Source organism: Ictalurus punctatus, chromosome 9, assembly GCF_001660625.3.
Source record: "Ictalurus punctatus breed USDA103 chromosome 9, Coco_2.0, whole genome shotgun sequence".
Lineage (NCBI taxonomy): Eukaryota > Metazoa > Chordata > Actinopteri > Siluriformes > Ictaluridae > Ictalurus > Ictalurus punctatus.
Window position 1 is genome coordinate 7704295 of NC_030424.2, and position 16257 is coordinate 7720551.

A 16257-nucleotide genomic window follows, 5' to 3' on the forward strand; every position below is an offset into this window, starting at 1 on the left:
ATGTATCATCTATCAGAGCAAAATTATTTGTTCACTTGCACTGTGAACCCAAATAAGTTAGCAGAACTCTGAAAATTATGGCAACTGATTACAAATATTTTCAAAGTTTAAAGATTTGGATTACATGGTACATGTACCCTTTTATTAGAGTTAAATTAAAGTTCTTAATTAAGTCAACTGATATTTGGCTTTTGAATATTTTCAGTTAATATGACTTAAAATTTTCATTCACCTTTCCCATGGCATTAATTTAACAGAACTTAAAAAAAAAAAAAACAAGTACACAAAGATGCACTTTTATGTTAACTAAACTCAATAGTTATTATTCTCTTTTGTAATTTTTTAAACTTACACATAAGTCAAACATTTTGACTTATTAAACTCAAAATCATGTGAATCAAAACTTAGAAACTTTGTGATACAAATACATTGAGTACAACTAACATAAACAGCTTGAGTAATGTATTCTATTGAACAATATTTTCTTGCCCTCTCTCATTTAACACTGCAATGTTAATATTTAAAAGATAGAAAAATAAATAATCATTAAAAAAGTACATAAAATGAAAAGGTAATATACATTTTGACTATCTGGCTAAAACCCGAACAGGGCTAAAACCTGAATAAGGCAATAGGGCAGCAACTTTGATGAAATTACAATAATGCCACAAACTGTACAAACCTTTAAAACTATAAAATGTAAATGTCTTACATTAACAAGTATCAAATGCACATGTACTTTGGTTCATCTGAAACAATATGTTGTCTTTATTGAAAGAGTTGGTTGCAATATCTGGCTGCCTATGGATTAAGTGGCTTTGTAGAGTCATTTAAACAACTCATGAATCTTTCGAAGGATGGGAACATACAGTATCTCACAAAAGTGAGTACACCCCTCACATTTTTGTAAATATTTGATTATATCTTTTCATGTGACAACACTGAAGAAATGACACTTTGCTACAATGTAAAGTAGTGATTGTACAGCTTGTGTAACAGTGTAAATTTTCTGGCCCCTCAAAATAACTCAACACACAGACATTAATGTCTAAACCAGAAATGTTTTTAGAATCATGATATGATATTCTCGTTATATCGGTCACCTATGACCTACATTTAAGGCGCTTCAGTGTTAACAGATTTAACGTCACTTACACTTTAACGTCACTTGGCTGAAGAAATTTTGTACATTGAGCTTAGTCCTAAGGAGTAGGAGTAAATTTCCAGATTTCTATTAATCTTTTTTGCAAATTTTTACTCTGTGACTTTAAAAATACTGAACCTGATTGGTGTCTGATTAGAATCTGCTATGGAGATTGATCCTTTAAGATGGATATACATAGTAATTCTATATTGGTTTGTTGACTTTAGTGGCTTCTGATATGTCAAAAAATTTTCTGGTTGTAATTATTTTGTAAAAGGACTTTGTTTGGCAATTTTGTTGTTTGGTCATTGTGATCAATATGAGTCAACAAATTGTAATGAATGCATAATTTTATCTGTAGATCTGGATGACCCAGTGGTGACAGTACACCAAAGTGTGGGAGAGGCTAAGGAACAATTCTACTATGAAAGAACAGTTTTCCTACGGTGTGCTGCCAACTCCAACCCGCCAGTGCGTTACAGCTGGAAACGTGGACGTGAATTTTTGTCCCAAGGTTCTGACAAGGGTGTGGAGATCTATGAACCTTTCTTCACACAGGTAGGCTTTAAAACATCTACAAACATTATTATTAATTATTATTAATATAAAGTATCATTATATTATTCATATGTATAGCTACCTTAAATCGGTTAGGCCATGTATATATCCCGAATATAATCAGCCGTATATAACCGTTATAACCATTTTTTGCACTCTTGTCAATGCACCTTTTAATGCACATTTTTGTTGTAGGCTACAGAGTGTTACATTCTTTCAGCAGTCAGTTATAGGCCTAACATAGGCTATTCAATGGGGGCTCAAAGATGACCACATCAAAATATTTTTATTTTACTCATTTATTTATTTAAAGTTATATTGTGCCGTGTTGGTAGCCTATACCTGATGGAATGAAAAAAAAATGTACAGTGTTAAATAAATATTTGAAACTCTAGTTTTTTCTTATTGATTTTTTCTTTGAAAAGCTACACAAAATAGTAAAAAGCACATTTTGACTATTTAATTTATGCAATGGTGAAAAAAATGGCAAAATAAATGGAAAAAACGTGAAAAACCGTGTTCGGTATTCGGTTTCAGCTTCGGCCAAGAATTTTAATTTCGCTGCATCCCTAATTTAGACCCTACTGCACTACTGAGCTACCACTGCTCACACAGACCCGAGTCTGCTAACAGGAGAGAAGCTGGGGGGGGTGATCCACCACACCTCCTTCAACCGAAAATATATGCCGCCATGCCCCACTCCTTGCAAGGGTCATGTGACCATGCAAACAATCTAGAATAGGCAAGGCAGAGAATCAAGGTTGAGGGAATAAGCAAAGTCAAAACCAAAACAACAACATGAGATCAAAGTTTGGTAACAACAGAGATAAGATCTACTGAGCATATACTTCACAAAAACATTGTGTGTAAGAGTCTCTTAAGTAGTGTGGTGAGATTGCCAGTGTGATCGGGAACGTGTCTGTATGTTCCATTGGGAGTTGTTCCATTGGCCATGTTTGCAGTTTGAGGTGCTTTCTGGGAAATGGAGTTGCTAGTTTGCCGTGACATGACAGCAGCACAGAGCAAAGTGTGCCAGAGAAACGGATGTGTACAAGTGATGAAGTGCAAACTCACTTTCTACAGGAAAGCTCCCTGATCGACAGCAGTGCCACAACAAGTGCAGCTACGTTTTCCATTGCTTGCACAGATTGCACGCAGATATTTATCTGCCCCAAGCAACAGCTGTCCTGCCAGAAAGCTGAGCAACTTTTGTTCTTGAAGAGAAACCTGCCACTTTTGCTTAAATAGAAAGCAGTCCAATTGATTATGTGTATAGCAATTACATTAAAATTCATGTAGCCCTGCAAAACTTCGTCTGTTGTTTATAGTTTGAGGTTGGTTTTAGTTCTACTGCTTTAGTTTTGCACAATAATCCTTAATTAATGTGGAAATACGTTTACATATACAGAATAGAGGCCTAGTTCATTACTTGACTGCTGTTTTGCATGTCATAATAGTTTTCTAGAACTTTATATTATTTGTATAATTGGATTTAAAAAATCTGTTTAATTTGATTGTTACAGAACTGAATGAATAATAATATATTTAATATTGTTTTTGGTTTGGTGTGTTAATTTCAATAAATGTGATCATTTTATTGGTTTGTAGTTTTTTCACTTAAGATTCATTAAATTCATGAAATGAATTAAAAAGTCTAATATTAATACAATTATACAAAACACTATTTTAAAATGGGTATAAAAAAATAAATTTTCGTTTTTTGGCCAAGTGTAGAATTTTCCAGAATTTTCCTTCCGGTGCATCACTAGTATGTATATATATTGTTGGTGTCGTGGAAATTTAGACAAACACCAGTAGACTCGTCCTCTCAGATGAAGAAGTTTACTAAAGAAGGAAGATACAGGAAGAAGAATGAGAGCATTCTGAAGCACTCGTCTCTCACATGCACTACGTAAAATTTAGCTAAGGCGTGCCGGACATCTGTGTGTCTCGATAAGGGAGTTCTAGGTGATTTGAGCCAGTTTGGTGGTTTCAAGGTCTTAGCAGATGTGCAGACACTCCTGAAGATAATAACATGTTTGTGTCAATGTAAGAGGAAAGAACATTCTGTACTTATCTCCATGACATGACCTCAAGCGGCATTATTCACTGATGAACATGAACTGAGTGAACAGAACTATTGCAAAGTAAAAATTTATAATTTCCCTCACATTGGTTTTTATAAATTGTTGGCTTTTTTGACATATGTGGACTAGCAAACATTTGATCATCTTTGAAACAGTGCCTATTAGTAAAGTTCATATGCCTGAACAAACCCACAAGGAAAATGAGCTTTTTCAATCATTAATTCAACAGAAATGTCAATAGCTGTGATATTCTTCTGTGGAAAAAGTAAGTACACCATTGGCCACAGAAGGTAGTATTGCCCCCTTTAGCAGAAATAACTTCTTGTAGGTGTTTTGCATAATTGTCCACCAGTCTTGCTGGAATTTTTTAACCACTCTTCCATGCAATATTCTTTCAGTTGCAACATTTCCACCACCATGCTTCACAGTTGGTATGAGGTACTTCTCCTGAAAAGCTGTCTTTGGTCTGCACCATACCATGTCTGCTGTTACTGTGACCAAACACCTCTATCTTAGTTTCATCTGTCCAGAGCACATTATTCCAAAAGGCCTGGTCTTTGCCTATATGCTCATTGGCAAACTGTAGTGTTGCAAAGGCCTTTTCCTGGCACAACTCCCATGCAGGTCAAATTTGTGCAATCTCTTTCTGATTGTAGAAGCATGACCTTTGACACCAACAACTGCAAGACTTACTAGCATTGCAGAGTACTGCCAAGCTGCAACTTGGGGCCTCTGAGCAAGGCTCTTAACCCTCATCTGCTCAGTTGTGTAAAATGGGATAAATGTAATTTACTCTGGTTAAGGGTTTCTGTCAAATGCCATAAATGTAACTAATCTTGTGCATTTCAACACCTGGCTGCTAATTATTCTATAAATTATTGTGAAACTGGGAAAGGTGTACTTATTTTTCACACCTGGTTTATGAATGTTGTTTTACTTTTCGGGAAAAATGACTATATTGAAATTTTAGTTTTTATTGTTGTCACCAGAGGTTATTTGTTTATGTACAGAAATTTGTGATGACCACCCAATTGTTTGTAACACTAGCAGAGCTATACACAAACCAAGGTGTTCTTAACTGCTCTAAACTAAGTATATCTGATCGCTTTGGACAAAAAGTGTGTATTATACATATGATACAGTAGCAAAAAACAAACCGTGCAGTGTACTGTGTGTGTGTGCACATGTGTAACGGGTATGGAAAGTATTCTACAGATTTAATATGTAGAATTACACAAAAATGTTCAAATGTATACACGAAGTGACTGTATGTGTGCATCTTCCCCTTTAATTTTCTGACTGCAGCGTGTTAATCTTAACTTCCTGTCTTTGCACCTCCTCTTCACTTTCCACACTGTGTTTGCATGGGAGAGGTAGGTTTCTAATAAGTTCTGATTAATCTAATTTCATCTTTGCCTTAAAAATCACTTTAAAACTTGCATTCTTTTTCTAAATCATATTTATGACATTATTCTCCATGTATGTTTTATTATTTTCATGTTTTCACTTTAATTAAGGTTATGATTAGTTTTATGCGTCATCTGTGAACTTGAAGCACGTGTTAATTGAATTGTACCTGAAATTTATTTTACAGAAAAGTTTAGGGCGAAAGCACACTGTCACGATTTAGAGGCAGAGACGGATGCAAGTGCAGATTAGATTTTAATTGAAAATACAAACAAACACAAAACAGTTACTAGAGATCCTGTTGCAAAAATTAAGGCAAAGAATAAACATTAAACAAAGACCATAATTCCAACGACAGCAGAGAAAGACAAATGTAAGACAAGGAATGCAGTGCAAACTGTGGCTAATAAACACATAAGTGCTCGTTAACATGAAAATGATTCAGGTGCAGGTGGTTTTGTGACCGTAATGCAGTGAGGTGCAGTGGCTGCTGGGAACTGTAGTCCAGAGTTCCTTCTCTGATATTACATGACACACACACTGTATAAGACTGTGTTATCTCTTTATCAGGTATGTTTTTTGTTGTTGTTAAATATTTATTTTATTTATTTATTCCTTTTCTCCTCCCCTTGCTTTTTCCGCACTGTGTTTACACGGGAGAGAACTGTTGAGGGCGAAAGCACACACTATATAAGACTGTGTTATCTCTTTATATGCGTTATATCTTTATCAACAAATGAAAAGTCGACCCAGTTGCCGTTCGTCTATTTATTCAGTCAAAAGAAAACACACAACGCAGACAAAAAGCAGTTAAACATATGTGTACATAGAGTCTTTTAAGTTCCAGTGTCCTATGTACAATAAGGTGAAATTACTGGCACCTCCTCGGTGGCATACTCCAGTTAAAAGACAGAGCTTGGTGTGGCGTGTCCTTTTTGATGTTTAATCCTGTTAGCGCACTCAGTTCTGGATAACATCTGTCAGTAGTGAACAAAAGGGGAAACAAAACGACTTCCGGCTCAGAAAGTGATAGCAAACAAAAATGAAAAATAAAGGGTAGGAGAAAAAAAAAAAAAGACTCTCTATGTCAGTGTTCCGGCTCCTTTTTATAGTCCCTCAACTTCCTGCTTCCGCCACGGTCTTGCATACTTCTTGCGAGAATAGAATGTCTAGCTAGTCTAGGTGTCGTGAGGCATTATTACAGCAAAGGGGTGAAAAAGAAAAAAAAAAAAAAACAATTATTACCTTTAAAACACCTTATCACATCCATGGTATACAGGTAAGTGTACACTTTGTGCTCCATATGTGGTCATGCTACATGTTATTTAGGTGCAGATAAATAAAAACATAAAACTGAAGGAGAGTGTACTTTCTCTTACCCATGACTAGATAGGTAGATAAGTGCTATAAATGTTGACATTTTGCTTTAAAACCGCTAATCCCCTAATTGATTGGTCAATTTCCTTCCCTCGTGATGCTTTAAATTCAGACACCTTCCCATTGTGTCCTTCCAATTCACTGTTGGATGCAATTTTTAAATGTAAACTGACCAGGAAGTAGTTATCAAGGTTATCTATGACCTACTCAGCATGCATGATTTGTTGTCCCTAGCTCTCCTTATGAATAAATGGGAGACGGACTTAAGTGAATCAATTTCGGATAATGATTGGCGCAAAGTAATCCAGGGGATTTTCTCCTCCTCATATGTCTCAGACATGCAGTTGTCCTCATATGTCTCAGACATGCAGTTGTCCAATTTAAAATTGTTCACCGTCTGCATTGGTCCAAAGCTAGGCTCTCGAAGTGTCACATTTCAAGGTTGGAGTTCGGAAGCAATCGCAGAATTTCAAATAGTTTATTAAACGAACAACAAAACAAAAACACTAAGATAACTTGGTATAATACTGTGGCAAAACTAAACATAAACTAACAAGATCAAGAAACATGGTAACATGGAACACGGTGGTCGAAAAAAACAAAAGACAGAGAAACAGTGCAGACAATGGCTATATATATACACACACGCAAGTGTGCTCATTAACAAATGTGAATCAGGTGCAGGTGGTCATGTGACATGTAGTGCAGTGCAGTGGCTGATGGGAACTGAAGTCCAGAGTTACCTCCTTGATATATGACAGAACCACCCCCCCCGCCAAAATACATGCCCTCCATCTGTTGGTCCCGGCCCCCTGGGCAAAATGTCCCCAGCAAAATTAGGAGGCTAAGCGTCATCCACAGTGGAGCAGGGAGGTGGAGCGATGTCCCCGGCGGAGCAGGAAGGCAGAGCGCCACACTCGGCGGAGCAGGAGAGCAACGCAATGTCCTCAGTGGGCCTGGAGCTCAGAGCAACGTCTGCGTGGCAGGACAGCAGGACAACCTCCTCCGCAGGACAGGAGAGGGGAGCGAAGTTCTCCGCAAGGCCCGAGGGAAGCTCCAAGATTTCCGCGAGGCCATAGAGGGGAGCGAGGTTCTCCGCGAGGCCAAGGAGAGTAGTGAGGTTCTCCGCGAGGCCAAAGGGAGGAACGATGCTCTCCGCGGAGCGTGGGGGGGGGGGGGGGATGTCCTCCGTGGAGCAGGAAGGGGGAGTGACATATGGCGCGCAGCAACGAAGAGGAACGACGTCTTCAGCGGAACATGGAGGCAGAGTGACGTCAATTCAATTCAATTCAATTCAATTTTATTTGTATAGCGCTTTTTACAATAGACATTGTCTCAAAGCAGCTTTACAGAAATATCAAAATGGTATACAGATATTAAAGGTGCGAATTTATCCCAACTGAGCAAGCCACTGAGTGGCGATGGTGGCAAGGAAAAACTCCCTAATGTGTTAAGAGGAAGAAACCTTGAGAGGAACCAGACTCAGAAGGGAACCCATCCTCATCTGGGTAACAACAGATAGTGTGAAAAAGTTCATTATGGATTCATATGAAGTCTGTTTGGCCTTAGAAGAAGCCATAGTCCAAGCAATCTGCAATTGGAGTAGATGAGAGCTCCATCCAGTGGTAGGACATCCAAAACGGATCAGGCAGAGAGGATCAGGATCTCTAGTATCTCCGTAAAATCGTGTGTGGCTCGACAGAAGGAGAGAGGGAGAGAAAAGATTATTAGGACTGTGCTTAGCATAACAGAAAGACTAGTCAGGGTAGGCTTGAGTAAACAAATATGATTTAAGCCTAGACTTAAACACTGAGACTGTGTCTGAGTCCCAAACACTAATTGGAAGACTGTTCCATAACTGTGGGGCTCTATAAGAGAAAGCTCTTCCCCCACTGTAGCCTTCACTATTCGAGGTACCGTCAAATAGCCTGCATCTTTTGATCTAAGTAGGCGTGGCGGATCATGGAAAAACAAAAGATTGCTTAGATACTGTGGCGCGAGACCATTTAGTGCTTTATAGGTTAATAATAGTATTTTATAATCATTACGAGATTTCACTGGCAGCCAATGCAGTGTGGATAAGATCGGGGTGATTTGGTCGTATCTTCTGGTTCTAGTTTGGACTCTAGCAGCTGCATTCTGGACTAACTGGAGTTTGTTTATGCACCTACTGGAACATCCAGACAGTAAGGCATTACAGTAATCTAGTCTAGAGGTGACGAATGCATGGACTAATCTTTCTGCATCATGTAGTGACATTATATTTCTTATCTTAGAAATATTTCTGAGATGAAAGAAGTCTATCCTAGTAATATTATCTACATTAGCATCAAATGATAGGCTGGAGTCAATAATCACACCAAAGTCTTTTACTGCTGCACATGATGAAACAGAAAGTCCATCCAGAGTAACTATGTGATCAGAGAGCTTCTAGCTACACGTGGTCCTAATACAAATACTTCTGTCATCATAATTAAGTAAAAGGAAGTTAGTTAGCATCCACTAGCTTCCTTGAAACCTTGATCAAATAAGACTTGTCTATAAAAGCCAATGATAAGTGTGAATTAGAATGAACAGCTAATTTAAAGCAAGTGACTCAGCTTATGATCTCTAAGCTCTATTCAAAGTAAGAGTCAAGTGTGCATTTCTTTAAAACAACTTGCATGTAGCTATTGTTTTGAATGTGTTGAATTCAACACAACTCATGGTCAAAACCATTAATAGCAGTTAATGTTACACATGAACCTGAATTATTTCTTGAATGAAATTAATTTACTTTATATGTTTCGCTTCACTTATCATGCAGGGAGAAACAAAAATCCTCAAGCTGAAAAACCTTCGACCTCAGGACTATGCCAACTATACCTGCACTGCTTCAGTGCGCAGTGTCTGTGGCATCCCTGATAAGAGTGTACTCTTTCAGCTCACCAACACAACAGGTAAGTTTCCCCTGATGAACAGACCACTGACAAAGATACCAAGACTTCATTCAGGTTCAGTCCTGTTGTATGCTTAGTATATTGCTGGGAGATTACCTGAATGTACAAACCATTGGGTCAATGTACCCTGAAAATGCATTAGTCTCAAATACAGTCATGTGAAAAAATAAGTAAACCCCATGGAACTTGTTGGCTTTTTTGACAAGCAAACATTTGATCCTCTTTGAAACAGCACCTATTAATAAAATTGATAGACTCTATCAAATGACACATAAAATTGACATTTTGTAGTTATTTTCCCATTTTAAATTAACAAAAAAAAAACAACAAAAAACAGATCAGTCACATGGAGAAAGTAAATACACCCCTACATTTAATACACCTTCAAATATAACACCTTCATATAATTTGAACCAGGTGTTGAATACTGGCTGCCAATGATTAGAACATGCTTATGGAGTGCAGGTATTATTTAAACCTCTCGCATCTAGTGTCTGGTGTTCCCTTTGCTATTGAGGTGTGGTGTCATCATGCCAAGATCTAAAGAGTTCTGTAAGGTCCTCAGAAAATTTTTTTGTTTGTTTGTGGATGCCACTGAGTCTGGCAAGGGATTTAAAAAATATCTCCAAATTATTTGAAAGATATCATTCCACTGAAAATCATCTACAAGTGGTACAGATTTCAAACAACTGCCAATTTGTCCAGGACTGACTGTCCCTGCAAATTCAGCCCAAGAGCAGTCCATCTGATGCAAAAAGAAGTGTCCAAGAACCCCAAAATTTCATCACAGGATCTGCTAGTATGTTTTGCAACTGTTGGTGTCAACATGCATGCTTCTACAATCAGAAAGAGATTTGACCAGAAAGAGATTTGACAAATTTGATCTGCATGAGAGGTCTCCCAGCAAAAAGCCTTTGCTGTCTAAAAAGAACATTAAAGCAAGACTACAGTTTGCCAATGAGCATATAGGTAAAGACCAGGCCTTTTGGAATAATGTGCTCTGGGCAGATAAATCAAAGATAGAGTTGTTTAGCCACAGTAACAGCAGACATGTTTGGCTCAGACCAAAGACAGCTTTTCAGGAAAAGCACCTCATACCAACTGTGAAGCATGGTGGGGGTAATGTTATATGTTATGGTTTGGGGTTGCTTCGCTGCCTCAGGGACTGGACAGCTTACATTCATTGATTCAGCTATGAGTTTTGCCTCATATCAAAGAGTGCTAAAAGATAATGTGAGGCCATCTGTCTGAAAGTTGAAGTTGAACTGAAAGTGGACATTTCAGCAGGATAATGATTCTAAGCACACTGCTCAAAAAGAAGAAATGGAGAGTTATGGAATGGCCTAGTCAAAGTCAGGATTTGAATCCCAGTGAAATGTTGTAGGGGGATTTTAAACAGGCAGTACATGGAAGAAAACCATCAAACATCTTGCAACTGAAAGAATATTTAATGGAGGAATGATAAAAAAAAAATCACCAAGACAAAGTCAGAGACTTGTGGAAAATGCAAAATGCAAATGCAAATGCAAAATGCAAATGCAAAATGCCTACAATAAGTTATTTCTGCAAAAGGGGGCAATACTAGCTTCTGAGGCCAAGGGTGTACTTACTTTTTGGACATTTTCACTTAGGGGTGTACTCACTTTTGTTGCCAGCGGTTTAGACATTGATGGGACAGTAAATTTACACTGTTACACAAGCTGTACACTCACTACTTTACATTGTAGAAAAGTGTCATTTCTTCAGTGTTGTCACATGTATGTGTATGTATGTATGTATGTATGTATGTATATATATATATATATATATATATATATATATATATATATATATATATATGTACATACACACACACGCACACACATACACACACACACATACATATATATATATATATGTTTATGGCCAAAGTTTACATAATACATCCAGGCTCAGTTTTTCACAACTCCAAACATTTCATATTACCATACCTTTACTTCAGCAAGTCAAATAGGGTATCTGCTTTGTTTCCCATGTACTGTTAATTTGTGAGCCATTTTTTAAAATTTGGTCTTAGTCCTGTGTCAAATGTCCTTGATAGTTTTTATCATATTTAGTCAACCTTTTTCTTATCCTGGCCATGTTCGTGTTATCTTAATCAAAAAAAAAAAAAAAAACACAAGTTTTTTTAGTCTAGTTTTAGTCAATGAACATTTTAGTTTGGACTGGAGTATAACTATAATATAAATATAAACATAAATATAAACACCTCTATAATATATATTACACGTACACAATGTAACATAGTATTACACAATATGTTTTCTTGATTATCAAGAAGGTACATGAAAGGTTAATGAACAACATTCATGAATTATTTTTGGCGCAAAACAAACTGTTCATCCATCCTCATCTTCCATAAGATGACCCTCTGCCCTCACACTTCTAGCTTTTTTTTTTTTTACCAAGTGGTCCAAAGTACTTTAATGCTTAATTTAATATATATATATATATATATATATATATATATATATATATATATATATATATATAAAATCTTTTTCATCCTGCCCAACTGACTGTCTCTCTCCCCTTCAAACTCTTCTCACTCTTTCTTACCTTTTTTTGACTTATCAACAAAAATGTGAGTGACAGCCTGACAGAGTCAGTACAAGAAAAAAATTAAAGTGGTACAGTAAAAGCCCATAGTGGCTTGAGAATCTGCATAAATGACAGTTAAAACACTTTACAAACATTACATATCTCTCTATGTAACTATTGACCAAGTTTCTTTTTGTAATAAACATGTAGGCTAACATAACTGTGCATATAAAACTTTGCAAGCTATGATAGTGAAAATAAATGAAGATGTTCAAAATAGATTAAACCTTCCATTTTAGGTATGTCCATGCAGCTTTATCCATATCAAAGTTTCTACTATCCTATCTGCTAAAGTAACTGTTTCTGTTTAAGATATATCGGCTACGTTAAGTCTCCGTTAACTTACCTGAGGTGGTCTGATCAGTCCTGTGAGGATGTGTGATGATAGAGAAGTGTTCCCATTGGCTGCAGCCTGTAGGTATTATGGCCAATCACGAAAGTCAACATCGCACAACCACACACAGAGAATTCCAGCTACACTTGTGGGCAGAACTCGCAATTATGTACAGAATTCGCATTTATGTTGGGAACTCGCTTTTGTAGGCTTTTGCATGGATAAAAGATAGAAAGCCTCTTCATTTCCCCCTAAAAATATAGCCAGTTTAAACTGGAACGCCATCCCCAGTTGAAATTCATTCCCTGAACTCAGTCCCCCTGCATCCCCCCTGTTTTCAGCACTGAGTCTAGCCAAATGTTAGCTTGAAAGGTACTCCCCACTGTGTTTGCTTATTGATATGCCGCACACAGCACAGGAAAGGAAACTGATACTCATGCCATCCAATGAACAGGATATTTGGATTGTAATTTAGATTTAAAAAAAAACAGGCTATAATATTTCATCTCCTCTTTTTTTGTGGAGATTTTGGTAAATATTTTATTTTTTTAAACTACATTTAAAACAATATTCACATCAACAATATTGCATGTTAATGACATTGGTGTCGTCGCATCGTAGTCATGGAAAAAAGGCCATCGAGGAACATTTTTTGTCATAATTCACAATATCAGAATTCCACTGGGCCAACAGTTTACATAAACCAAGTTGACTTCTCCCTATCCATCTGGGAGATTCCAGAAATATTTGTAATGACTTTTAAAAGGTTTTGGTAGGCCAGTTGTCATAATTAGGTGTTAATTGGGAGTGCACCTGTGAGTGTATTTAAATCCAGTGCCTTTTTGCCTTTGATACCATGGGAAAATCCATGAAGCTCAGCCAACACCTCAGAAAAAAAATTGTGTATCTCCAAAACTCCTTAGGAGCAATTTCCAAACAATGGAGGATACCATGGGCATATGTAAACAGCTGTATGTAAATATAAATCCTGGGATCCATAGCTCTTCTATTTGACACTGCATCATTCAGGAAGGAGGCACAATTTAACTTCCAGGAATAAATGAACTTTGGTCCACAATGGTCAACTGATCCCCAAGAAAACAACAAAGGAACTGGTAAAGGAGTTGAAAGCATCAGGTACCATAGTATGTACATCCACCACATTGAGCCGTGGCTTGAAAGGCTCTAATGCAAGGAAGGAGCCCCTATTCCAAGACCAGCATGAAAAAGCCAGACTAAACTTTGCAGGAGGATTGTCTCGAGATGGATTATCCAGAAATACTGAAACAAAACTTCAAGACATCAGCTAGAAAGTTAAAGCAGATAGTGAATGTATTGAAGTGGCCATCACAAAGCCCTGAGTCCCATAGAATAGAGGCCCACAAACCTGATCAATTTACACCATTTCATTTACACAAATGAACACAAATTCCACAAATATTTTGAGAAGCTTGTGGAAGGCTACCCCAATAGGGATTCAAGTTAAGCAATTAAAAGGCAATGCCACAAAATATTAACAAAGTGTACGTAAACTGACCCACTGAAAATCTGTTGTAGTAAATAAAAGCTGAAATACGTCTTCTATTATTTTGTAATTACCTCTTAGGGAAATAGATAAATATGAGGTAAAAATGTCAAGCAGATACACTAATTGACTTAAAACAGGAAATGTATAGTAAAATGAAATGTGTGTATCTGTCAAAAATTTTATTTGAATGTCTTTACCCTTTGGCCTCAACTGTACAACTGGTGCTTGAAAGCACTAATACTAGTTCGTTGAACTTCCTTTTGTATGTACAGGATGACACAAATGCCTGAGTCCACATCTGAGAAAAACTTAATTTAATCAATTATTTAACTCAAGAAAACATCATGTTTTGTATTTCCTATATTTTATGCTAGTTGGAAAATCAACATAAGAATTTAAATATATCAGAATAAAATGCTTATCCTCATTTAGGCCTCTAAGTGCAAATTTCATGATAAATACCCATGTTGTGATGACTAGGCAAACTGCAAATAGGTGAAGAAACTCCTAAAAACTTTTGTTTAGTTATGACAAAAATTTACTTAAAATATGATTTTCTATTTACTATATAATGCAAAGAATAAGAGATAAACATAAGCATCTAGACAAGTACAGTGCTGTGAAAAATTATTTTCTCCATACTTATTTCTTTTGTTTTTGTGTATCTCTCATACTAAATAGTTTTAGATCTTCAAACAAAATACAACATAAAACAAAGTCAACCTGAGTAAACACATAATATATATTATGTGATAAGATTATATAATATTATATAAATATACAAATATTTATTTATTTAAATATTTATATATATTAAAAAAATGTATTAAAGCAAAAAAGATATCCAACACCTATCAGCAATGTGAAAAAATAATTGCCCCCTTAAACTTAAAATCTGTTTGTGCAACCTTTAGCAGCAATAACTGCAACTAAACAAAATTATGTGTAGTGGAATCAGCTTTTTTAAGCATACTGGACCAATTGTAAAATAATGTTCTGTGCTTGTTTTCTAACTAGCATCTCCAAGTATTAAGCTGCTAGTGGAGGATCCCATAGTGGCCAACCCAGGACAGACACTGACACTTGTGTGCATAAGCACAGGTGGAGAGCCTATGCCAGTCCTGACGTGGGTACGTCATGGTGAGAAACTCCCTCAAAATAGCCTTCTGAATGGCGGCACTCTTACTATACCTGCCATCAGCACAGAAGAAACAGGCATCTACAGTTGCGTTGCCAGCAACAATGTGGGAAACCCAGCCAAGAAATCCACCAACATCATTGTTAGAGGTATGTGCCCATGATCTCTAGCCATGGAATTTTAAAATACTCATGTCAAAATTGTCATTCTTCAGTATCACAATTTCTGTAATGCAGGTATATCCTTCAGATATTTTTTTTTCCATATTATTATCAGAGAGATTACATGAAGAACAAAAAGTTTCATGGTTGAAAAGTAACATTTAGTTTTGATTCAGTGTTATTATTTATGTGCAGAAGTTCAGCAAATTAAAAGTAGTACAGGTTGACCATATTCTAGTTTTCCAAAAAGAGGACACCTTTTTTTTGGGTGGAGAATGGGGGTGTCTTAATAACGTTCAAAACAGTGCTACTATGAATACAGACTTTAATACACTGAAAAAGACACACTATTACCATCACGTAAATATATATAGATGTCACGAGTGTACCTTCTGCCATCACTCACACATTTAAATGACCATGTAATACGAAGAAATGTGATAAAATGAAATAAAAAATGACCATATATGGGCATGGGCATTGTTTCAAAAAAGAGGACGCATGTTCACCCTAACAAAAGCATTTCAGGGAACAATTTGTATTAATTTCTACCAAATTTGTTTGTGCATGGACCAGGAGGTTGCTCATGTGATCCATGACTGCCAGGAGAGAACCAGAGCTATAATCAAGCAGCTGTCTATATTGTGTTATGTCAAAAGATTAATTTCTTTGATTTTATATGAAAAAATGGTAATCCTGATAGTATTCCCATTTTTTAAGAAATGTACCTGTAATCTGATTGCTTTGTTTTTTGACATAACTGTAATGGTTTACACTTACCAGTTTTTTGTATCCTTATTACGTAACGCCGTTACATGTTTTACGTTACTCCCCAAGCCTGCTCTCCTGCTATTCACACACTCATTTTGACAGAGACAGCTCCGGTCCACTTTTCAGACTCCAATAGACCTAGCCTCAAATCTAGCAAATTTCTGGGCAAACCT

The 16257-nt window shown here is 36.7% G+C and overlaps 1 protein-coding gene across 2 annotated transcripts in view; it reads left to right on the forward strand.

The window, feature by feature from the left end:
• Positions 1 to 16257, forward strand: part of mdga2a (MAM domain containing glycosylphosphatidylinositol anchor 2a) — a 183712-nt gene that overhangs the window by 55870 nt on the left and 111585 nt on the right. For both annotated transcript variants that reach the window (XM_017476272.3, XM_017476274.3), the window contains exons 4-6: positions 1506 to 1702; positions 9380 to 9512; positions 15032 to 15301. In XM_017476272.3, the coding sequence (XP_017331761.1) occupies positions 1506 to 1702; positions 9380 to 9512; positions 15032 to 15301 (600 nt within the window). The remainder of the gene's footprint in view (positions 1 to 1505; positions 1703 to 9379; positions 9513 to 15031; positions 15302 to 16257) is intronic.